General features: G+C 39.4%; 1 protein-coding gene across 1 annotated transcript in view; it reads right to left on the bottom strand.

Moving 5' to 3' along the window:
- Positions 1–1,857: 1,857 nt before the first annotated feature.
- fto (FTO alpha-ketoglutarate dependent dioxygenase) overlaps positions 1,858–24,876 on the bottom strand; it is a 112,208-nt gene continuing 89,189 nt past the window's right edge. Inside the window, exons 9-10 of the mRNA XM_079456366.1 lie at positions 3,334–3,474; positions 1,858–3,234 (exon numbers count right to left, since the gene is read on the bottom strand). Coding sequence (XP_079312492.1) covers positions 3,228–3,234; positions 3,334–3,474 — 148 coding nt within the window. The 3' untranslated portion in view covers positions 1,858–3,227. The remainder of the gene's footprint in view (positions 3,235–3,333; positions 3,475–24,876) is intronic.

Below are 24,876 nucleotides of genomic sequence, written 5' to 3'. Positions count from 1 at the left end.
AATCCAAGAGTTTCAGATCACTATCAGTATATCAGTCAAAAGCCAAATCCGTTCCATCACAAACTCGGACGCTCGCTGCTGAAAGCACTAGATCACTGCATCCCAGAATGAGTAAAGCAAATGGCTCAGTTTCAAAATCTAGTATGTGGCCTACCTAGGTAACATTGCAAGGCAAAATTCATAGCTATGTATATCTAAAGCGGCATCGCTTTGACTATTTACAGATAAAATGAACACGAATGATCTTTTTCACTAGGCTGATTGCTGTATTCTGAGATGGTGAACAATGATTGAGGATTTATGCATTCAGCAGAGTAGTTATCTTTGCAGTGAGCTTTAAATAGCATTAAAACAATAGAATCACAGTAACACACCACCCCTTTCCTCTCCAAAACCTGCAAAGTATTGTCATAGAACTGTAAGATCAAGCAACAATGTTGTTAGTCTCATGACCATGTGAGTAGCCGTTTAACCCGCACTACACTGAGGAGTGTTGTCATGGCAGCATCAGGCAGTATGTCACGGGACTGACAGGTCCACTCACTGCTGGTTAACAGGGAGAACTGCTTTATGTGTTCATCATGTGGACACACAAACACAGACTTGCAGGCGCGCACACACACACACACACACACACACACACACATACAGTGCTCTTGGGACTTGCTGTCTGACAAAATAACTTGTTCATCAGTCTGTGTGGAGATTTGGACTCTTGAGTAATGCACACACACACACATACACAAAATCTCTATTTGGTGATAATCGCATGTCAAAAACACATTTATCATGCCAAATACAAAACAAAAGCAAAATTCTAAAAAGAATCTTTAAAAAATACCATTACTTACCTAAATGACTTCCTCACTTCCCAGTAAACATCTAGAATTTGAAGAATGTTGATGATGCGCATTTTCATACAACAGTCTTACAGTATCCACAATGCTGTCCAGTGAGGAGCTCATACAACAGCTTTCTGTCTAACATTCTTTTTAAATTGACTGCAAATATCTCTTATCTATTATGATATGTAAACCAAAACCAATAGCATTTGACGTCACTGGCATCGAACATGGTGAAATGTGTATAGAAGGAATTAACAACATAATTGTGATTGTGGACAAAAGCAAGAAAGATAAGTTGTTTAATACATTGTGGGGCAACTTATTCCCTTATCATTCCATAATGAGTATAAAATATATTTTCTTAATGTAAAATTGGATTGGTCCTTATAAATGCGTGTGTTGGATGTCACATCTGAGTTACAATGCCATCTTGAACTTAGCTGTCAATCAGATAGCACTTAACCACATCTCCTGGAAAAAAACACGTTTGTTTTTCTGTCATGGTGGGGGCCTGTACATTTCTTTTAAATTACCTAAACCTAACCTCGCACAAACATTTGCTAGAATTGTAGATGAATAAAGACATCTCTTATTGTGACCGGTTGTTGCCTTGTCTCAGTAATATAGATGATTATAGACATTTGGTCTCCATGATGCTGGAAAATCCTGACCCCACACACCAGCATTTATTTCCCCAAGCACCTGGTCATCTTCCTCTCACCTTTACTAATGATAGCATCTGCTGATGACCTTTGCCCTTTCACAGAACAATGCATACCTGTGCACACATGTCTAAGGTTAACTGTATTGCCATTTGCTGCTCACCTGCTTACCTCAGGCTTATTCATCCATCACTCAAACCAACGGAAGCACATCCATTCCCTAAAGGCAACGTGGACGTACACACGAGTAGCACTGAACATCTGTAACTATTTATATGTACATGAATAATTGTTATGATGGTTAAAAACAATACAAATCTATAGAAAGAATCACTGACCATGTACTGATTACTAAACCAGCATTGTATTTTATTCCTATAATAACTAGTGCTTTGCGCACACAACGCTTTCAGAAAAGCAGTGGGGTTCGTGGCACTCCGGAGGAAGAATAAAGAAAAAACACAATGAAAGAAAGATTATATTTTCATATATATATTTATATACCAACCTTACAGCATTTACTCAGCAGAAACACAATATTTGGCAACCAATAAAAACTCTAAAACTTCAAAAGTATAAAAGACATATAAGCATCTTCATCAAATACTATAATAAAGACCTTCTACATTAACACTGATGACACAAAAAAACATAAAAAGAAAAAGAAAGCTGCTTAGCCTCAACAGTAATCCCTTTTCCATTCGTTCGGAGGACGCCAGAGTGCTTTTCTTCATCCTTCGTTCATTAAAAAAGATGTTGAAGTGCATTCCTCCCGAAACCGGCAGCATTTCAGAGATAGGCGTATGTTATTGAAAGGTTAGGAGCCGATGAGCAGTGAGAATTATGCAATGCGAGGGGTGCAAGCTCTCTAGGAGAGCTCAGTAAATGCTGCCTATCAACACTACTCAGCTTGGGAGAGTAACATCTTATGTACACACACACTCAGATTCAATCAAAAACAGAAATAAAACGCTCTAAACAATTACACATGTGCGTGCCTCAAACCTGCATGCACCTATATGGGCAAACATAATCAACAAAGTTAGTATAAAAACGTTTACCTCGTCTTTTTTACTAATATCAGTCAAACAGACACATAGGCAAAAAAAAACTTTTCAATTCAACGCCAGACAAAAGGCAACGGCACATATATGACACCTGTTAAAGATGCCATAACGTTCATCCCGGGGTGTCACTTTCTTTTTAATGAGACGCTGTCCTGCTTTCACCTCAAAAGATGGCTCACAGACAAGCACACAAACACACAAGCGCACCCACACACAAACACAAGAACAGTGAACAGTGTATACTGTTTACGTCTATATGATGCCTGTCCAAAAGATCAAAGCTTTAAAGGATTTATGGAGAACTGAAGCATATTTATGGATATATATACTGATAATTATGAATAGGTACTGTATGCTACTACTGATATGTCTCTATGCATGGTCATTGTAACACTATTGTTAAAGTGATCGTAAACTATACTGATGAAACAGGAAATAAAACGTCCCATCCAGATGTCACCCTTTATCATCCAAATATCTGCCAGTCCATCCGAATGGACCTCAAAGCGGTGTGTGAAGACAAATGTTGGTCTTCAGGTGAAGTGGACCAGGGTAAAAAGTGAACAGCTGTGTGTTTTAGTTTTGTCACCTGTGATCTTCCCTCTTTTATCATTCACCACATAACAATCGTTCTTCCTTTTTCACTCTCTCTTTTACATTCTAGGAGAAATAAAACAGAAATAATTCACAATAGATCCATTTATGCTTTACTGTATTCATCTATTATGTTCTATTTATTCATTAGCATTAATCAGGCACCTCCAGAGAAGTGACTCAACACGGCTGATGATGTCGGAGAGGTCAAAGGGGAGGGGCACGTCAGGGTCTTCATTACTCCAGTAGGGTCGATCGACAGGCGCTTCTTCAGGCGGCAAGGTCTGTGCCAGGCTGGACTGACATCTATTGGGAGAAAAACCAAGAAAGATAAAGATTTTAGTGTCTGATGCCAACATTGTGCTGCAGTTTGTAAGGGCTCTGCATCCTCAAACTAATGTGTGTGAGTGTGAAGAGTTAATTTTGCCCTAAACGTACAAAGAAGTGTGAGTTTGTCTAGGGGCAGTAGGGGCAGTCCTCGCTGTCATTTCCTAATTTGTTTACAACCCACAATAACTCTCTTTAATGACACGTTTATACAGATGTAAAGGACTACACGGCATGCACAGGTTGGGTGTGTGTGTTTAAGCGAGAACATGCGCGTCTGTGTGTGTGTGGTAGGGTGTCATCCCCTTGTTCTTCCTTTGAACGAAGCCTCAGGAATTCACTTTTGCAATTCTACAAGTGTAAGCAGTGTAAATCACCAGCTAAACACACCTGGCCCGCACTGATTAATATCTCAGTCATTCACACCTGGGCAGGTGAAGCCCGTGGCTTTAATTCCATAGAGCTACTTTGATGTTGTTGCATTTCATTGTGTCACCTGAATAATATACACTGACAGTGTGGTTTTACCTGAATACAACAATATAACCTATCACAGATAGGAACAAAACTGGGTGTGTAAGGAAGAATCTCTTTTGTGCATGTCGGTGTGTGAGTGGAAGAGATAAAAACAAAAGAGAAAAACAGACAGCTTTATGTTCTAAATCCAAAACGTTGGAAAAGATTACGGTGGCCTTTCAACTGGGCGTGAAGAACAATCACAACCTAAGATTAAAGGTTATTGTGTAATGCTCTTAATGTGAAAACATTTCTATCCTAATTTAATTTGCACGGACAGGCTGTCTGCCCGAGGAGCCACAACACTTTCTGGAAATTTCAGAACACAGCCTGGCTTGTTAAAGGGATGGTTGAACCATGAATACAAATTCTGTCATCATTTATTCACCATCAGTGCGTTCCAAACCTGTATATGCTTCTTTCATCTGTAGAACATCAAGACGATATTTAGAGAAATGTCTCAGCTGTTGTCTGCAGAAGAAAGTCATACCGGTTTAGAACGCACTGAGGGTGAATACATGATGAAAGTTTAGCTGAACTAACTTTAACCCATATGGAAGGTTACTGTTGATTTTGTATGAATCTAATAACATAGATATTAAAGTACAGTGTGTAACTCATCCCACACCAGATGATCTATTAACAGAAATGCAATATAATACACATACTCTTCAGAGGTGTATAAGACCTTACATAATGAAGCGTTATGTTTTTATTACCTTTAGAATGAGCTATTTCTATCTACATACAACGGGGTCACCTTGCATGGAATTCTTAATTTTGTTTCAACAGTAGCCCTAAATGGACATACTGCTCCACAGAGCATGTTTTGTAAATATGTAATCTCCTTTGACAAAGAAGTGTAAGCGTGATGACATCTTAGTGCTGTGTCAGCCACTGTAGTGATTCGAAAGTGAGGGGCGAGCTATGGAGCTGTTGGTTGCAATTCGTTACACACCACACATGTAAGTAGCACGTTAACAGATGAGAGCATTCATACCGCACACATAAGCAGCGCGTGCTCGTGGCGCATTAGCAGCAGTGCAGTGATGATGTCGGCGCAAAGTCTATTTTGATGCGCTGCTCACGCTCAATTAAACAGAAAACTCTTTACAGTCAAAATGCAGATGGAGCGGAACACTTTTACCTTTAAATCATTTGGTGTCTAATGTGTTTTTAACAGTCATCATGACTTCCAAAAACAAGTTTGTCAGGAGTTGTTTTTGTATATATTAAAGCATATGAATGAGGGAAAACGATTCATTGTCAGTGTACTGTGAAAAACCCTTTAGTGACTTAAATCGTGTCCTTCAAAGCACGATGGCTTTTTAATCATAACTTGTACCACGTTGATCTGTAAGAGCATAAATCAGGCGGATAAAACAAAGAAAAATTATACAATCTACAAAAAAAAGCTTTTTGATGAAGTTCTTGAAGATATTTTGCTCATTGATTTATTTAAAATAACGCAATGCGAATTGCATTGTTGTACGTGTGTATGTTGCATATGCTGCCGGTGTAGAAAGCCCTAACAACCAAGGCATCTTTGCGATTCCTCTTTAATTAATGACAAAGCACACTTGTATGTCCACAAACAGATCTCAAATACGTCTCCTACAAACACACATCTCTTTGCATTCTCAGCCCACAGAAAACACTCACCCACCTCCAGTCGTGCCCAGATTAGGCCGGTGTTATGGATGAGTCCGTGCTGTCCGGTGGTCAGAGGACAGCTCTCTCTGACACTATTTGCAGTTATATATTTTGTAAGGGCCACTTAATGGTGAAGTGGCTCTCTAGTTAAGTGCTGTCTCTCCAACTCCACCGGCCACATGAGAGGCTGCATTACACGCCGAGGGTGAAATTAGCATATAGCGCCTCAATATATCATCCTCATATTGCATCAGGGCTTGACAATAACATCCGTTAACATGCACTAAGTACCCTAATGTAGCACATCAGTTCATAAATAATACGAGGGCCCGGTCTATGAGTGTGTGACTTTAAACTCTTTCATCATTTGCTGGATTATTAGAAGAGACAGAGAAGAGGGAACAGAAGTAAACAGATCACTGTAAAAGTGGCCGTGTGCCATAAGAACTAAAATACATCCTCAGATGTACAAACTTTAGAGGGGACAGTTGAGGTGCAGTAACTGTAAATGATGATGTTATAATTATTAGGTGATGTCACAAGGACTGGTGAAGGGGAAAGGAGTGATGGATGTCTAGCTTGTTTGGGAGGGCTAGTTTGATGTGCAAAGGTCAAGGAAAATAAATAAAATCGAGTGTGTTTAACACCCAGTCAACACTGGCGAGTTTACGAAATGAAAAGATAACTTATTTTAGAGAAGTCTGATATTCAGTCAAATACGTGTTGCATGAAATTGCAGCATCAAATAAGCCCTGATGTTAAGCAGCTTCTCAAAATCCACTGTTGCAATAATCAGCTATTCACAGGACACAACCTTCCACAGCCATGTGATCACATGTCACATTTTCTTCCAGTTACTGGTTAAGAGTAAAGTGTGGGTGCGTGCGCACGTGTGTGTGTAGACTGTTGGAAGTATATTTGAAAGTGTATGCCAACCATCCATACAGATTAACCTCTCCAAGATGCAGTCTACCTCTCCCATCTGACCCGCGCTCAGGAGAGATTGACGTTACAATCACTCATTTCAATTTGCTCTGAAACTCTATAACCCGACAGCCAGGCCTGCAGGAATAGCAAGCTAATACGGAGGGAGGGAGATCTATCACCTCTGTTCTTCTGGGGGGCGGCTCACATACTCCCACCCGGCACGTTTAGCGCACTTGAACTTCGACTCCAGCCCGCCAGGTCCGCGTGCAAACGCACGCACCTGGCGTCCCAGCTGAAACTAACCACTTTAGCTAAAGTGAGTGTTAATTATGGACAGGCAAAGCAGTCAATAAAAGGTTAATGCAGAAGGCAGTGGATAAATTCCTTTAAGCATTGCATCACTAGGCCATCTCTGGGCTTCACGCAAGCCTCTCTCGGTGTCTGATCAATACATTTTACTGTAATGTTCTCCGTATTGATTTCTCCCTTGCGCTCTCTCTCTGTATCCTCCTTCAACGGAGATAAACTAGAGAGGAGCGGGGGAGCGAAAAGCAAGAGCGAACTGATAAATGAAATGATTAAAACCTCTTTTCAGTTGGACTTTCCCTCTCTCTCTTTGACATATCGCTGTGGCTTATAGCACAGCGCTGGACTTCACCTCTGAGGTCGTACATTTACCTGCCCCCCTCTCTTGAAGAGAGTAAAATGCCATTATTAGACAACATCAGAGCTTCTGCCCGCCACCATTACGCTGATAGATGTAGGGCTAAAATGCTGGGCACACAGACTGTAGACAATGCTAATCGCGTTAGCCAACCAGAAGATCATTTACAACCGTGCAGCTACAAATGGGCCTGTTTGATTGGGACATTACAGTGAGGTTACGCTTGCGCTATCCTGTATCTGCATGCGATAACATCTATCTGTACACCGGCTTGTCTATGCAAACTCTTGCGGTTTACAGGCGCACAATGTGAAGCGTTTTTTTGAAACTATTCTTTCTCATTTCATGCGCACAGGTGTGAAGGGTGTATGTGTGAGGTGTGCAGGTGTGTGGTTTTACAGTTTCTGGCAGTGATTTGCCTCGTTCTGAGAATGCCATCAAACGGGTCGTGCAAAAACAAGTGAGCTGATCATAAATCACAGTTGAGCTCCGAGGCGGTGCAAGCAATCACATCACCAATGTAAGAGTACACAGCGTGCAGATAACATCGTCACCAAATTCAAGCCCTCAGACAGACCCAACTATAACTATAAAAATGGCCTGACCAGACAGACCCTTTTGAACTGAAACAGATTTAAATTCATGAACCTGACTTGAACTAGTTATTCAAACATGGTTGTGAGATAAACTGAAGTGACTTCACTTTTATTAATGTGATTCAAAAAGTTTTAAGCTTTAAATAGATTTGAACAGAAATGTAATGAGTTTGTAGTCATGTTAATTACATTATTCGTTATAACAGGTTAATAATGCCAAGTAATTAGATTGTACTAAAGAAATTAGGGCAGCAACAATCTTTTTACAGGACATCTGACAAATAGAGTATGGCTCTGACATAGCTAAATGTACCGTCACAGCTATTATGGTAAATTTCCAGTACATCAATTTATAAATCCATTTATAACCCCCCAAAAAACTAAAATTATAAAATCAATATTTTAGTATTCGCCTAATTTGAATAAATTAAGTAAGCATGTAAGAGTGTTTGCGTGGGTTGTTGCGCGTGTGGGTAAACGAATGACAGGTGATTCTTCGTGATCGATAATATAATATAATATAAATATAATATAACTAGCATCTGATCTAGCACTTCCTCTAATTAATGACTCCTGAAAAACAGAGCAACCTTGTTTAGATTTTTTTCTCTTTCTTTTCACATTTGGAGACAATAAGTGGAACTATAATTGGTTAGCAGGAAACGGGTCCACCAGAGGCAGCAGGTCCTTTACATCTGTACCCCAGCAGCTCTTAACAGACCACATGAAACAATCTCTTGTAGGACACACAGGCCGAGGCACAATGGGGACAGACACAGCCAGAGCACCTTTACTCAGACAGGGTCGTTTGATGTGGTGAGCGTGGGCGTCTGGGTCCTCACCCAACCAGATGATGTTAAAAACACACTCACGAGAACGACACCCTCTAAACAGCTCTCATAATTGGTCTAATAAAAAAAGGGCTGAAGTCTTAAGCTGAAAGCAGAGGAGGCTACAACTGTCTCTGAACTCTCCAAACCAGGTGGACGTCTATTAGCCCGTTAACACCGTAACAAATTATCCCACACGCCCCTCCTATCGCCCCCCCCCTCCCCTCGGCCTCATGAAAGAACGCAGCCAGATGTCAACACCAGCACAGGTTTACAGCACACTTGATTCTTTACTGCACAGAGAGGCAGGTTGTAATAAGGAGAGGTGTGTGAAGGGGCAAAAGTCACATGTTCACTGTCGTTTGTCAGTCAGTCCGTGTTGTTAAAGGAACAGTTCATCCAAAAATGTAAGTTCTGTCCAAGTTGTTCCAAATCTGTATAAATTCTTTTGTTCAGATGAACAGAGAATGATGTTAGGAAGAATGCTTGTCACCAAATAGTTCTTGGCCACCATTAACTAACATAGTAGGAAACAAATTGTTGGTTCTGTTGAACACAAAATATATTTTGAAGAATGCTGGAAAGCAAACAGTTATGTAACACTTTTGAATACCATTGTCATTTTCCTACTATGGTAGTCAGTGGCAGCCAAGAATTGTTTGGTTACAAGCATTCATCCAAATATATTTCTCCGTGTTCATCAGAAAAAAGAAACCGATTTGAAACAACTTGAGGATGAGTAGCTGATGACAGAATATGCGGGTATTTAAATGACACATGGCCTGAATAACGCAGCGTGGGTAGGGGACGCTGTACCACCCGGAACGTGCAGCTCTAGTGTCTCTCCAGGTAAGGCAAAATAAATAGCGCTCATATTAATAAATAGTGTCTTAAAATAGCATTTTATACTGTCACCTACAGAGATGACAGCCTGCCAAATACGACATTTTGATGTGCTGGGTTTAAACTAATTAGTGGCTTTAAAAAGACACTAGGGTTTTTCAGCTCCGGTGGTGTTTATTTACATTGCCTGAAAGAAATATGGAGGGGTTAGGACAAGGAAGAGACATTTTATGGGTTTGTGTGCGAGTATATGCGTCTAAGAGAGAGAGAGAGAGAGAGAGAGAGAGAGAGAGAGAGAGAGAGAGAGAGAGAGAGAGAGAGAGAGAGAAGTGCCTAAGGGAGAGAAGGTTATGAGGTTCTGAATGTTTGCAGTTTTTCACAGGGGAGTGTTTGAGAGCCAATAAATCTTTGAGTGATCAGGATGTGGCTGGGAACACTAACAGTGCGTTTAACATGGTAAATGTCTGAATGCCACATCGTGAGCATAAAAACTGCTGTTCTGACAAATGTACCAGTAAAACAATCATTCTTCTTATGGATACATACACGAACATACACCTGCATATCATCTACACTAACACACATACGCTTAACCCTTGTGGGTATCACGAAGCGAAAAGAAATGTCTCGTTCTGATAGATATATCGGCAACTCGGTGACGCAAATCTGACCGTGATCACATGATCAGGGTCAATAGGACCTCTAGACTTACCGCTTGTGACAACGGCATTATAAAACACTTCATTAGAAAGACAAGTATCAGGTGAAGGAAAAAGAAGAAAAACACAAGAAAAGCACAAAAATGTGTCATGATCACATTTCTTATTTATTGTTACATATTGTTTGTATTAATCGTTATAAGTTTAAACATGCAGTGTGCTTACATAAACCTCACACTCTAAACGCACCGTTTTTATCAAAGTTGAGAGAACACATAATCACAACCTACATGAAGAACAATAGCGAAACTACCTTCATAATTAGTTAAAACCCGGCAGGCAAGCACATAAACATACCAAATGAAACAGGTGACTGTAATAATGATGGATGGCATGAATGTGATTAGATGATTACAGTGAAGGTGGAGGAAAAAAGAAAAGAGAGGCAGCTTTTGGGTGGTGATACTTGTGTAACCCTGTATCATTATTCTATTGAAACAGTGTGAATGAATTCATGTCATCCCATTTAGAACAAATAGAGATGTGTTCTGACAAACATACACTTTTGTTCTCTACCTTATTAAAGGTCATAGGACGTTTACGTCGTATTAAAAGGCAGAGGACAAAACAGTCTCAGTTTCTAAGAAATAGCTATGTTTAGAGAGCCGCGGGTGCTAACTGTCATGTTCAAACGACAGCTGCTAATGAGAACATGTGAAATACGAAGTGTGACGTGCAAATGGGTTGTTTGAGTAATTTAAGTGTATGGTATGCGAGAGCGATGATGTCATCAGGTGACAGAAATCAGAGAGAGATGCAGGTAGAGAATCATTGATTTAAAAAAAACATTAACGAAAAAATATTTACGAGAAGAGATGAAAGAATTTGACAACACAGCCAAAGGTGTTTAAAAGCCTGAATCACCTGCTCCTCCTGCTGTGGGAAAAGTGCTTTTGCAGCCTATTAAGTAAATGGTGTAATTAAAACAGTGTGGCATTTAAAAGCCTGTGAACTGCCAACAATTTGTTTAAGGGAACGGCCAGGCCAAGCAGGCCCCTGGGGCACTTCTACAAGCAGGTAGCCGAATCACAGACACGGGCAAAAAGAAGAGAATGTGTGTTTACAGAGTGTTTGTGTGTGTGAGGGAGAAAGAAGCAAAGAAACAGAGTGAGCAAATTAAAAGACAAACTTTCAGTGTAAATGTGTTAAGTGTGTTAAGTGTGTGTTTGTTGACAAGGACGTGTGTTAGGTACAGAAGAAGGGGTGTGCGTGGATGTGTGCGCGCGTGTGTGTGTGTTAACAGTAATAGAGCACTGTAGTTCAAGGGATAAGTAAACATGGCTGACAAAATCAAACAGGTTATCTTTGTTGTGAACAGAATGGATATTTCACATCCATTGACATTAGGAAAGTCATTTGCTCTGTAATGTACCCAACCCTTTGTCTACACTAACTGAGCGTTACCAGCGTCAACACACAAATAAAAGTCACAATGAGGGTTTACGGAAGCCGTGGTGTTATTGTAGTGGCCTTATATCTTAAGGTCTAATAAGGACATTGAGGCTAAAGAGCACAATAACAACTGATGTGGAGAAGGTACTTAAGGGACAATGGGAATGATGCTGTTCAAATACATACACAATGGCAGAGGAAAGATGGATGAGATTTGTTTCGGTTTCCAGTAAAACCTTTTTAAGGAATGACATTAATAATACGGGACTAACAGAGCAATCTACAGTTCAACATTATTTGTATTATTACTTGAGTTCTGCTTGTAATGTCCTGGTTCAGTTTCAAATCCAATATAATTTAATGACATAAAAAGCATCTTGTGTTTAGATCTAACTGAAATCTATAGGCAATTTCAGCCACACCAAATGCTAATAAATGTTTTTCACTGGACTGGCAAGGAAGTTTTGTAGATCAGGGACAATTTGATTCCGCGCGATTTGACCTTAAAGTTTTGCAAGTATAATTCAGCATTGCAGTATTTAGCAGCAGTAATTGTTTCCTATGCTTTAAAAGATTTCAATTAAAGCTGAATAAACTGGACCGTAATCTCCTTGAACCGATTTGGACGGCTGTGTTCACTCACAGAGCTCCGCTAAGGCAGACGTCGAGATGACCGGCTTAGGGGGTTAACTGGTGATCTGGAAACAGCGGGGTGGATTGCCACAGGGGCTCAGACTCACAGACCCTCAGCTGGCCTAAGGCCAGTGCCTGAGAGAAAACAAGCAAGGTCCAGACAGTGCAGTCAGTCTTGGAGATTACATTTTTTTTCACAACTGTTTACTCCTTGAACGAAACAACTGACACAAAGTACAGAAAGTTACCGTCCGTCTGTCTCTAAAGTATAGAGGCTGTGAGGCGAATCAAAACAACGCGGCAGAAGGAGCAGGAAGGGGAGTAATATAGGGAAAAGTGGACAGGTTTGGTGTGTTGGGAGGGGGGTGTCTCATTCTCTCAAGGGAATCTTAACATACTAAGTACAACATCAACATGTCACCATCCAATCTCCCTCCCTCCTGGAAAACTGAAGACCCTGCAGCCTCTTCAAGCCTAATGACTCCTGACTCGCTCTGTCCACCTGCAGCCAGCCACTGTACACTGCTGGAACAGACAGAAAATCATTCAGCAGCTTGCCTGGATTAATATTTGATGGGGAGAGAAGATTTTTGCCCACGGTGAATAAGGCGGCAGTATATGCGCGTGTATGTGTGTAGGATACCGTGTGTGGACTTCTGTCAGGAAGAAAAAAAAACTACAGACATTTATAAAACAAATTCCCTGACATATTTCCCTCTCATGCTTGAAAAATCTTGATAAACGCATTCCTGAGTAACATTTCACTGTTAGCATCAATTTATCTTCTATTTAAGGTCATCTTCTCTCAGAGGACAAATCATAACCATTCAGTTAAAGGTCTAGTGTATGAAATTTAGCGGCATCTAGAGGTTAGATTGCAAATTTAAAAACAACGGCTCACTCCGCCCCTCCCTTTCAAAGCACTATGGTGGCTCACATAGAACTTAGATGTTGACATGTTTTCGCTTCTATGCCGAAGGAGATAACGTATTCACGAAAAACACATTCTGTAGCGCAGTTTGTCAGTTTAGGGCTACTGTCGAGACAACATGGCCAATTGCATGAAAGGGGACCTTGGTGTATGTAGATAGAAATTGCTCATTCTAATGTAATAAAACATAACGTTTCATTGTGTACGTTTATATACTTCTGAAAACATAGTTATATTTATTATATTGCATTTCTGTCAATAGATCCTCCATAAATGACACGTTTAGCGTGTTGCCTTTACTTAAGCTCTTCAGGCAGGATTTGGCTGCCTGCCATTATACAAACTGTACAACAAAGTTTGACTGAAAAACAAACACGTGAAACACAATAGAACAAGTTTCGAATTCATTCAATTCTTGACCTGCTGTTCAAGAGCGAGGCATGTGAAGATTTCTTCTCCATGTTCTCCCACGGTATTTTTTGTGACACTCATTCAAAACATCTTTAGCGTACAAACCAAAATACCAGGTGAGCCTTTGATGAGTCGTTTAATTAAAAAAAGAACAGGTTACAACACTGCGTTCCCTCCCCTATTGTTGTTAATAAAATGTTGCACTACGTGCCAAATTTCATTCCACTGAAGTTGTTTGGAGTTGCTATGAAACAAACAGAGCATCATATTGATAGAATTATTGCCACCACTTATGACTGCAGTAATAATGTTTTGAACATATTTACAACATAACTGTCCCCGGACCAGAAGTAGATCCTGTGACCTAAGTAGGTCAGCTGTGGCCTAATGGTTAGAGCGTTGGGCTTGTGATCAGAAGGTTGCCGGTCCTAATATCAGTGCCAGCAGGTCATGACTGAAGGGCCCTTGAGCAAGGCACCTTACCCCTGCTTGCTCTGCAGTAATGTGCCACTGTATAAAACTACTTGTAAGTCGCTTTGGATAAAAGCGTCTGCCAAATGAATAAATGTAAATGTAAATGTAGATCCAGTCAACTCGCTTTAAACAAAAGTATATCCACATTTTTACATAAATCAAATTTTAAACAATGTACATATAATTGACACCTTGACAAAAACTGTAATTAGAATGAGAATTATAGAACACAAATCATTTTCGACAAACATCAGTTTTACGACAAGGGAAAACTGTTGTGTCTACAGTTCATAATAGAATCGAATAACTTGTGCTAACATTGCGACTCACCTGCTTTTGTGTGGTTCTAAGCTAGCAGATCCTAGTTTAGCACTTGTGTCCTGTTCAACAGGATACTGAAGCCCTTCACACGGAATTGAGTGATTTACTATTATTAGTTTCTTGACATTTGACCAAAGGATGTATGCTTCAAAGGTAGATGTACCTTCCTTCATTAGAACAGGCCTAATAGAGACGTTTCGCAAAATAAAACATGGATTGGCTCAGAGATAAAACAACCTCTTGTGGTAGATGAGGCACCCTGTGACTATGTGAGTACAAACTAGATAAAAAGAACTGAAAATATAAATAACGATCTTGTGCTGCTATATCTGTTTAAATAAAAAGAAACCATTATTAACAAGCCGTCTATCAAATAACTTCTAGTGTCGCATCTTATCAGGAACATTGTCCTGCGCCGTGACAAACAAATGTGGGTGCAGATGAATAAAACGTCTCAAGAGACACATGGAAAACAAATCACACAAACATAAAAAACATGCACTCGCTCACTCAAGGAATCTACTTTAGCCTACGTTGTGTGGCTAACCTGAAGCAGCATGTGGAAAAGGTAGAAACAATGGAGCACTCTGGAGGGAAAGGAGTTGTAAAGGGAATGCTGGAGGGCAGTTAGTGGGAAGGACACGCAATGTGGGTGGCTCCTGCCCCTTAGCCCTCTCCCGGGACCACCGCCTGTCCACTCCAAAAATCATGCCTCACATACGGCCAAACCAGCGTATACGTAGCTACATGCACCCCATGAGATACAGGAGTACACTGTCTGATCACTGTTCACAGCACTGAACAGATACAAATGGCTTATCCATGTAGCTCCGTGGACCCTGGTTCCTCTCCGGGTCTCTCTGGCATTCGCCCGACAGAGATGAGCGACTGGCGTGCAAATCTGCAGAGGCTGGATTTAATGCTCTAAAAAGCACACGCCCCGCTGCTACCTGCGTACGTTTAATCAGAGCAAGCAAAAGAGGAAGAGAGGGAAAGGTTATGCTCAAATCTCAGACTAGGGGGCCGACATGAACAACAGATGCTCTAACAAACCAAAACAGGAGCAGGGAGTCGACACAAGGGAATCACAAAACACACACGGACACACTCAATCTCTGACTTGAGCGGCAACATTCTACAGTTCTCTCTCAATATCACTGCAAGCTAAGTTCACCCCCAAATAAAAATTCTGTCATCATTTACTCATATTCGAGTTGTTCCATATCTGTATAAATGTCTTCCTCTGATGACCACAGAGAAAGATATTTGGAGAAATGCTTATAACCAAACAGTTCAGGGGCCCTTTTGACTACTGTTGTCATTTTTCCTACTATGGTAGTCCAAGAACGGTTTGGTTACAAGCATTCAACCAAACAAAGAAATGTATACAGATTTGAAACAAAACAGAGAGCGAGTAATTCATCACGGAATAACTGTCCCGTTAAAGCAACACTTTGGAACATTTTTTTATGGGTTCCCCCATGTGGTTGATAAGCGCAATTGTCTGTTTCTAGTGTTGTAAATTCTGTGGCCGTCCCCGTATTGGAAACCATGTCGCACACTTCCGCAGGCAGGGGATGGGCAGGGCTGTGTGTACTGACCCAAACACAGAACTTACAGAGTGTGGCGCTCTGAGGCTGCTTGCGTCGAAGCAGAAGAAGAATTCGTAATTTCATATTCGTATAAAATTATATTTGAGACATTATTTTAAGGACGAAAAACTCCAAAGTGCTGCTTTAAACATTTTGGCTGACTAAACCACAATTGTTGGCATAAAAGTGCAGTACTTTGAGCTCCCATTCTATCTATAGTATTAAAATAAATTCTGCACAATTTCACATTTTCCCAGAAACCAGTGCAGAAGACAGAAAGGCCGCACGTACTGACTTCAGATTACAACACACTTCAAAGGCTGTAAAGTGAGAAACTAGTTAGTAGGCAGACAGCAGTTAAATCCCACCACAGGTAGTCTGTGTGTTTTAAAATCACATCTTGTCTCGTCTCAAGATAATTAATGCACCATGTTCTGGTTGTTTGAGAATTTAAAACGGCCTTTCTGGGTGTAATATTAAACCTACCCACACAAGAGAACAGACTTTTCCGGACTCAACAACTAATCACTCCCTGATTTTCAAACCAACCTACGTACTTTACACTTCCCACAGAATAGGTGAAACCCTTTGAGTAACAACTGGATTTAGCTGGTGCCGATTTGGGGGAAATACATGGCAAAATAGAGCAATGTGTGGCGGAGGAGTAGGATGTAACATGGAATAAAACTGTTGAAATGATGAAGAAACATACGGAAGTGGAGTAAGAAGGGAAGAGCAGACAGGCACTGAAGAGGCGTTTCCGCTAAGGACCTCCGGCATCGGTATGTTAATGCTGCCAGCTTCCTCTGCTTATCCTACACAGGATCTTGCTAAGGCATATCGCCCTCAGCAGAGCCGCATGAACTTGGCACCAACACCACCTTGCCAATCACACAGAAGCACCAGATCAGGCTCTTTAGTTATTTATAAGGTGGCATGTGTGCCATGTTGACACACAGTACATGACAACTGGCACACTTCTAGTCCTTCACTTCAGTATGCTTGCATGTGTTCAGTGAGAGGAAAAATTACATTAGTTTGACTACTGTATAAGCAATGATTCCTGTTTTTCTGAGACGTACAGGAATAAGATGAGCTTAATAAAGCTCATGCCGTATTGATGGCATCTGTGTCATGTTGCCGATTACAACACAAATTATTTTAAACTGATTGATTAACAAATCAAACGAAACATTATCCACTACTACCTTCTTCTCTCACATTTGGTGTATATGTTGGATCTCTGCCTTTGGCACGGAGTTCAGTTTTGTGTGCTTAGCACATGTAGCTGGCACAATTAAATTAATCTCCGTAACAGTATCAAATCACAATGCCAAACGTATTCACAAACAACCTCATCCTGTGTTGCAAATGGTATGCGATTATTTAGTGTAAATGGGAATATCCGTTTACCACGGCTATACCAACCAGTGTGAAAGAGAGGAGAGAGAGAGACATTTCTCCTCTATTCCCATCAAACAAACACGTCCACCAGGAGGGGATTGTATTGTCTAAGCTGCAACTAAAGCTGGATGCCTTATTTATTGTTTTTAATTGCTCTGTTGATCAGTGGCTTGCAACAAAATTCTGTAATAATCGTCCCACAATAGATACGTTACCATTTCTGACAAGCTGAATAAAACCCTGAACAGCCCCCTGGGAGAATCAACAGAAGCTTGGAAAAGAGAAGACAGAAAGAAAATGTAATGCAAACGCTGTTTTTCTTCGCTGTGATGTGAAATAACGTAATGATGGATTAAAAACGTTACTTTGCTTTGAGGGTTGTAGGTCACTTAGCCACTGCAGACTATGGTAAACTATCACCACACAGTGATGTTTGGCAAAACATAAAAAAGACTTCAGACTTAGCAACGATTTTGTGCAAATGCCCGTGGGTTCCCATTTTATATGTAAATGAACTCCACATCAAAACCTCTTCCCTTTTAACAGGTTAAACCTTTCAACAACGTGAATTATGAAAACCAAGCCGTATATTTCGCAAAGCCTTATGAAATTTTAAACAGCCAATCAGGTGGCATTTATTCTCTTTAATCTCCCGGAGGCAGCCAATGGGGGAAGGGCCTTGGGTGAGCTGGGCCCAGTGGGGATCCAGCCTGGGGCTGCTAACACTGCCTGAGCTAAACTAAACACCCAAAAGACTCAGATTTTACTCATTTCACACTGAAAACTTTCAGTTTCAACTTTACATTTTGCTTTACACAGTACAAGAAAGGAGGAGAGACGTTCTATTAAGCTACTATTCTGTATCATTTTCTGGATGACTAAAAGCTGACTTTATCGTTAAAATCAACACCGCTCTGCAAAAACACAAAAAAACAAATCAGTATACACTTTATCTGAGACTTATCTAAAACAAGAAAACACAGAGAAAGTCGAGGATGTAGCAGGTCATTCTTATAATGTTGACTCATATCAGAAATTAAAAACATTTACCACAAAAACATCAATGTATAGACCGTTTCATATGATGCACGCGCCTGTCCCCAAGTTATGTTCTGATCTGTATTTGGTTACAATAAATTAATTTATTTTGTATGTAATTAACATAAATATTCATTTATATTACATTTTTTATTGTTTATCAATTAAATTAAGACTACTCAACAGTTTTTGATTATTTGCGGATGTCTACCTGAAGTTTCATCTGTGCCACATAACGTTGTTGCCACTGAAACTATAACATAAGCTAATTTTCTTATTTACTACACACTTTACATAAGGGCCGGACTCAATGGGCTTAACTATGAACGACTGGTTTATAGGAACGTTGTTCCAGGAACAACCATCTTGTTACAGGAAACATCTTTTTGCAAAAACATGCAAAGCCAGACAGAATCTAGGATTTTAGTCATGTAGAGACCCAGAAAGAAACTGCGGACTTTCTGACCTTCTCTGTTTGATTTTAAGGGAATATCTGTGGAGTTCATTGGAATAAGTTAAAATAGGAAAACATGCCAGATGTACAACACCCTTATTTGCAACTTCAAACAGGCCAATTATTTATTAATCCAACAAACAACAGGCAGGTGATTTATAGAATTCTGAATTACAGGCAATTCGGTGTAAAACTGTGCAACTTTCTCCAACGTTCTGAGGGCACTTCAGAGTTCCAAATGGGACTTAATAGCTATTTTGTAGTAAGTGACATATACAGATAAAGCCTTAAAGGCACACAGAGCTATTTTCTCCCTCACACACATGCACACTGTGGCTAAATCTAAACTGTGATCAATAGCGGTTCAGAGTTAATCAATGGAATGATCTTCATTAGTAAAACAATTTGAATGGTAATGACATGCCTAATCAATCCATTATCAATGTTGGTTAAACACAGTTACTTTAAACTCTCAGTCAATCATTTATTATTTTATAGTTTCTGTTTACACTGCTGAATCCTAGGACTTTGTATTTTACTTTCACTTTCTCAAGTTCATCTTTAACAGGTTGCAGTGAGTAAAAGCATTTCCTGAAAATTCAAAGTGTACAACCAAACGCATTGATGCAAATCATCTATTTTTCTTGCATGTTAATATTCTGTATTGTTGTAAACAGAATGACGAAATTTGCTCCTGCGTGCACCTAAACAGATTTATGAGCTAAATATTGCGAGCCATCTAGTCCCTTCGCTTCCAATCTACTCTCTTTGTCTGAAACGCTGTGTGTGAACACGCGTATGTGAGGCTGACAGTTTGACAAGGCCCTTAGCTGCACAGTGGAGTGTGTAACAACAATCATTAGCGAACGGCTAAAGCTCGGAAGCCCATTAAAGCAAAGGAACAGGGCGCGCACACACACACTTCAACCCACAAATTCACCTGTAAGCATAATGCATGCTCCCATAATGCATGCATTCACTTTACATACACTACTTCTAAACACACACACACACACACACACAGGGAGTCAATATCTCTGATTTCCCTTGTCAGCGCTGTGGCAGGCTGCCTTAAAGAGACATCAATCTGTGATGTCAGCACTTATCTAATGAAGCCTTTCAGATCGATGGGCACACTGCCCGCTAAACGCACTCCCACACACCCAAACACACCAGATGGATGCATTCTCTAATGAATGAACAGACGTAACCATTCCATCTCAATGCTCAATGATATCATCTTAATGACAGGGAGAGAGAGAGAGAGGGAGAGGGAGAGAGAGGGGGTAAATAAAGAGCTTGTGTTTTATGTGTTAATTATCATAACTGTACTGATCAGCTAATGAGCGCCGGCATGTGTATATGAGTGTGAAAGTGTGTTTGTAAATAAAGGCGGGCGCTGCAGTGGCATACGCTATCTTTCCACATCATTAGGCTCAGTGGGCTACGCACACTTGTGCAAACACACACGCTCAAGAGGGCCATTTATGTGTCCATAGGCATCTGCGCATGATGATAGGCAGCCCAACATTAAATTAATGGAGAGTGGACTATGCAGGCTTCACACACACACACACACACACACACTCAATCAGATACTGTGCGACGTGACATTCTGAAAAGACACCGTCTTTGTGCTGGCACGTGAATGGTGATGTAACTGCCGACTCTGTTAGATCTGTGTTGGTGGAAGTGAATTTATTGACAGAAATAAGTATTTTGACATGTTAACATACTGTACAGCAGCATTTTAAGAATAGTGAAATGTGTTTTTTTTTTAAATCCTTTTATTTTTCAATTGGCAATATGGGATGACCTCACAGGGTTATCAGATGCGAAGCTGAGCAGGTTTAGAGTTCGATTTCGCTCTGGGATTGAAATACACACAGAAATGGAGTTGCCACAATGGGCTTATCATTAAAGGGTAGAGAGAAAAGTCTCCGGATCAGTCACTGTACACACAGCTGTTGTCAAGTCTCTCAGACTTTACACACTACTGTAATAGATGACACACTTTCACACACTCAAAGTTGATAAAAGTAAAGTACGTGTAATTCCCAGTATTTAAAAAAAAAAGCATAATAAAGGAATATTTTATGCATTATGTTATATGATATAAAATATACCATATTTTATAATATATATTATCTTATAAGTAATTTCAATCAGTTGTAGTACATCATAAACCCCATTGACAGTTACTCATTGAAAGGGTTTTTTCATAATAAAATCTCAGATGTTGAAATAAACTAAAATATTTACTATAAATAGAGCATTTAACACTTTAAGACAATTTTTCACTTCAATTTATTTTCCAGGCAGCCGGAACTCTAAATACAGCTGCAGAAAAAATAAAGAGACAATTTCTAAATCATTTTCAGTTTTTCTGAATTTAATATTTATTTGTATGTGTTTAAGTAAAATGATAATGTTATTCCTTCTGTGAACTACTAACAATATTTATATCAAATTTCAAATATAACTATTGTTTATATTTGCATTTGCAGAAAATGAAAACTGAAGAAACAGGTCAACAACAGAAAAGGCCACAATAAGTTACGTCTAGAAATGCTGATTAAATGAAACCTTTTCAGCGCCTGAAAAAACAGCATAACATCTCTAGTCTTGTGCGCACACACACACAAACACACACACACACACACAAACTGCTCAATTTGCAACGACACAAATCCTTTGAGTTCAGATTGGTCACACCAGGCCAATTACAGTCATCAGGAGGACAGCTGCTTATCGACAGTCATCGTGTCCAAACGGCGATTTCATTCGCTAGTCTGCATGTCTTTACACAATACATTGATTAGACTGCTGTAGCAGTTTCTGTTAATATCGCTCACCCCAACAAAATCTATACAAGATCTGTACAAAATATGCTTGAGGAAAAAAGAATGGGCCATTAAAATAATAATAATAATTCACTAAAATATAATTTTGCAGCACTCTTTGTTAATTCACTCACCCTCATTGCAAAAATTCTGTTATTTACCTGTGTAACACAAATACGTTAAAGATTAACACAGAATATAGGATCCTGCAATTTTACCTCAACTCAGTGACCCAATGATTTGGTTGTTTCAGTCATGAGGTAACAGTTTAATGAAGAAGAAAAAAGGCACATCAGGGAAGGCCTATTGCTGTCCAAATCAAATCCCTTATTTTGTTTAGATATTGGAAAAGACCCGGAGTACCACTTGATATCTTGGATAAAGAGATCGAAAGAGGAAGAAAGACCCCCTTATGAGTGTTGTGAGAGTGAGCGTGTCATCTGATGAAATTTCTCTCAGTGGGGTATAAGGGGGTCACAGGAGTGCGTGACACCCACAAACACACACACATACAGATCTGCTGTAATAGCAGACACGAATTACAGAAAGCTCACCTGTGTGTGAGGGGAGATGAAGGTATAAAGGCAATCTATACAGTATTTTGACAACATGTTGTGAAAAAGACCTTACTGACCTTTTTTTGAACTACAGGTTGAAACACTCAAACACACCTGACAACAAGAACAAGTGTGGCTTTCACAGGATTAATACAAACAATAATTAACCACAAAGTTAAGGAAAGGTCGATCAGCCCAGGCCATCTTGGTAACTCCCTGCAGTATCTTTCCATGTACATTCACTATAATCGGCATGCATACTTGGTCGAATTGGAATCAATTATAATTTCCAAAAGCATCAAGATAAAAAAACTGAAACATGCCATTTAAATTATGTCTTGCAATAAAGTCTGCTAGCATTGGTATGATAAACTGTCGTTCTTTCATACACCTACAAAAGCTGTTATACAAGATGATCTAGCTAATGTTAAACAAATTGAAATGCCTCCATCAAAAAGATAATTGGCGTTTGTAAATGTTTTTTCAAAATCTTTTTTGTCTTTTTGGAGAATTCTTTGAGTAGTCTGTATCTTTATACGGCTTCTACTTAAGGCCTTGTCGGTACAGTACATGTAGTGTCGTCTAACCTTTTTGTCATGTTCATTGTTTACTAATGTTAACTAAAACGATGTAACTGATTGTGTGTTTTTTTACATGTATATTATTTAAGATTAAAGATAAACACAATTAACATTATTATATAGATTGGAAAACATGCTGTCACTCACAAACAAACAACACAAGCTACGTTTACATATACCAATGAAATCCGATTAAAATTTCAATCAGAATGAAAATGCTCCATATAAACACGACAATCAGATAAAAATGGCCATAATAATTTCAATTTCAGTCGGATTGTTAGGGGTGGTGTATGCAGTTTGTGATCCGCTTGATAGGACATGTAAACACTTGATCAGAAAACTACAGTATTAAGAAAGACGTCGCTGGGTACAGACGGAAGGGCGTATGACACACGGAACGAGCAGCTGTTGCTAAAGAAACCAAAAGCCATAAATCTGACAAAGCGGTACAACATTCCTTATGCTTGTCATCTCTAAAGGTACATATTAATATTTTTACGCATTTAAAATGTCAGATAATTCCCTCGAGTGAGTTTTCAAACCCAGTTTCTTTTTAAAACATGATACATTGCAGATGTACAAACGTACTGAAATATATAATCATAAAATTGTTATTCGTAGGACCGAACATTTCTTTGATTTCTAGTTTACTTACATGTACTTTGGAAGGATTTACTGGTTTTTCCATGGTAAATCGCTGTGTAAAACGGCAATGCTTTATTGATATGTAGACACTATTTTGCGCTACGAACTGTACATTATTATGCTGGTGTCTGTGACATAAAATAAACACATCTGTGCTTAAATAAATAAATTGTTTGAGTAGCCGTTTTGTGAATATTATAATGATAGCCACGTCCACTGCGCCCGTTGTTGATTTTGATGTTTATTTCGAACCAGTGTGCTAATGAAAGATCTATCCACGACCCGTTATAATATTTCTATAAAAGCAAGTCAGGTTTAGATTTTTATATCTTTTGGTATTTGATATAATACATGATGCCATGTATCTGAACAAGATGTCCAGAACCTCTGGTATAAACGTAGGTCCATTACAATGAAGATTTGGACATGGGGTAGTTTTTTATCCTTGTGTGCATCAAACCCATCATGTGTTATTGCTGCCAAATAAAATCTCATGTGGCCATAGAACCCAGTCCTGCTTGAAGTTCCAGTATGGCAGTGATTTGATTTTTGCATGAGAGCAGAAGATTTGTTTCTTGAACAATGTCGCAAACAACTTGTGGAGTTTTCCTTTATTTTTATTAAATGCTTTCTGACCCCAAAATTCAACTGATTACTGCAATTTTCCATCTATGCTCCTTGAAGAGTCTTTGGCCACTCAAATTCTTCAACCTCGCTGTGCATTGAGACAATAAAGACACACATCCTGTTTCAAACTGATTTTCAAACCTCTCCTGTTCATTAAAACTTCTTGATCATTGACCTGATGTTGGAAATTAGATTTTTTATTGTTTTAACTATTTTCTTAAAGCCACTTTGTATATTGTGTAGCTCAACAGAACTAGAGTGCACACAAGAACTATATTCTTTGGTTTTATCCATTGTGATAATGATTAAGGGGGTTCGGGCTTTGTGTGACTTAATATTATTCTCCAGTGAAACAAGTAGTCATGACTGAACAACATCATGTTTGATGACACCTTGGTGTGCTCAGAAAATGTTAATATTAATGGGAATATACTTGGGAGATATTTTACTCATTGAAATTTCTGGCCAGGGTGTATTAGAGAAAAAAAGAATTTTCTCAATTTGATATTCCCCCACTTGAAATTATTTTACTTGAAACATGAAATGTTGGAATTTTGTAGTTTTTTTTATGAAAACGAGAAACAATGCAGATTTATTTTAACAGCCTTCTTTGCACATATTTCCCAAGGATGCCAATAACAGTGGAAGGGACTGTAGGTATCAGAAGATTAAATCGGATTTTAAGCTTGTCATATACACACGCACATCCATCGGATCATCTTTCATG

The sequence above is a fragment of the Barbatula barbatula genome, assembly GCF_947034865.1.
Source record: "Barbatula barbatula genome assembly, chromosome: 1".
Classification (NCBI taxonomy): domain Eukaryota; kingdom Metazoa; phylum Chordata; class Actinopteri; order Cypriniformes; family Nemacheilidae; genus Barbatula; species Barbatula barbatula.
This window is presented reverse-complemented; position numbering and strand designations above follow the sequence as displayed.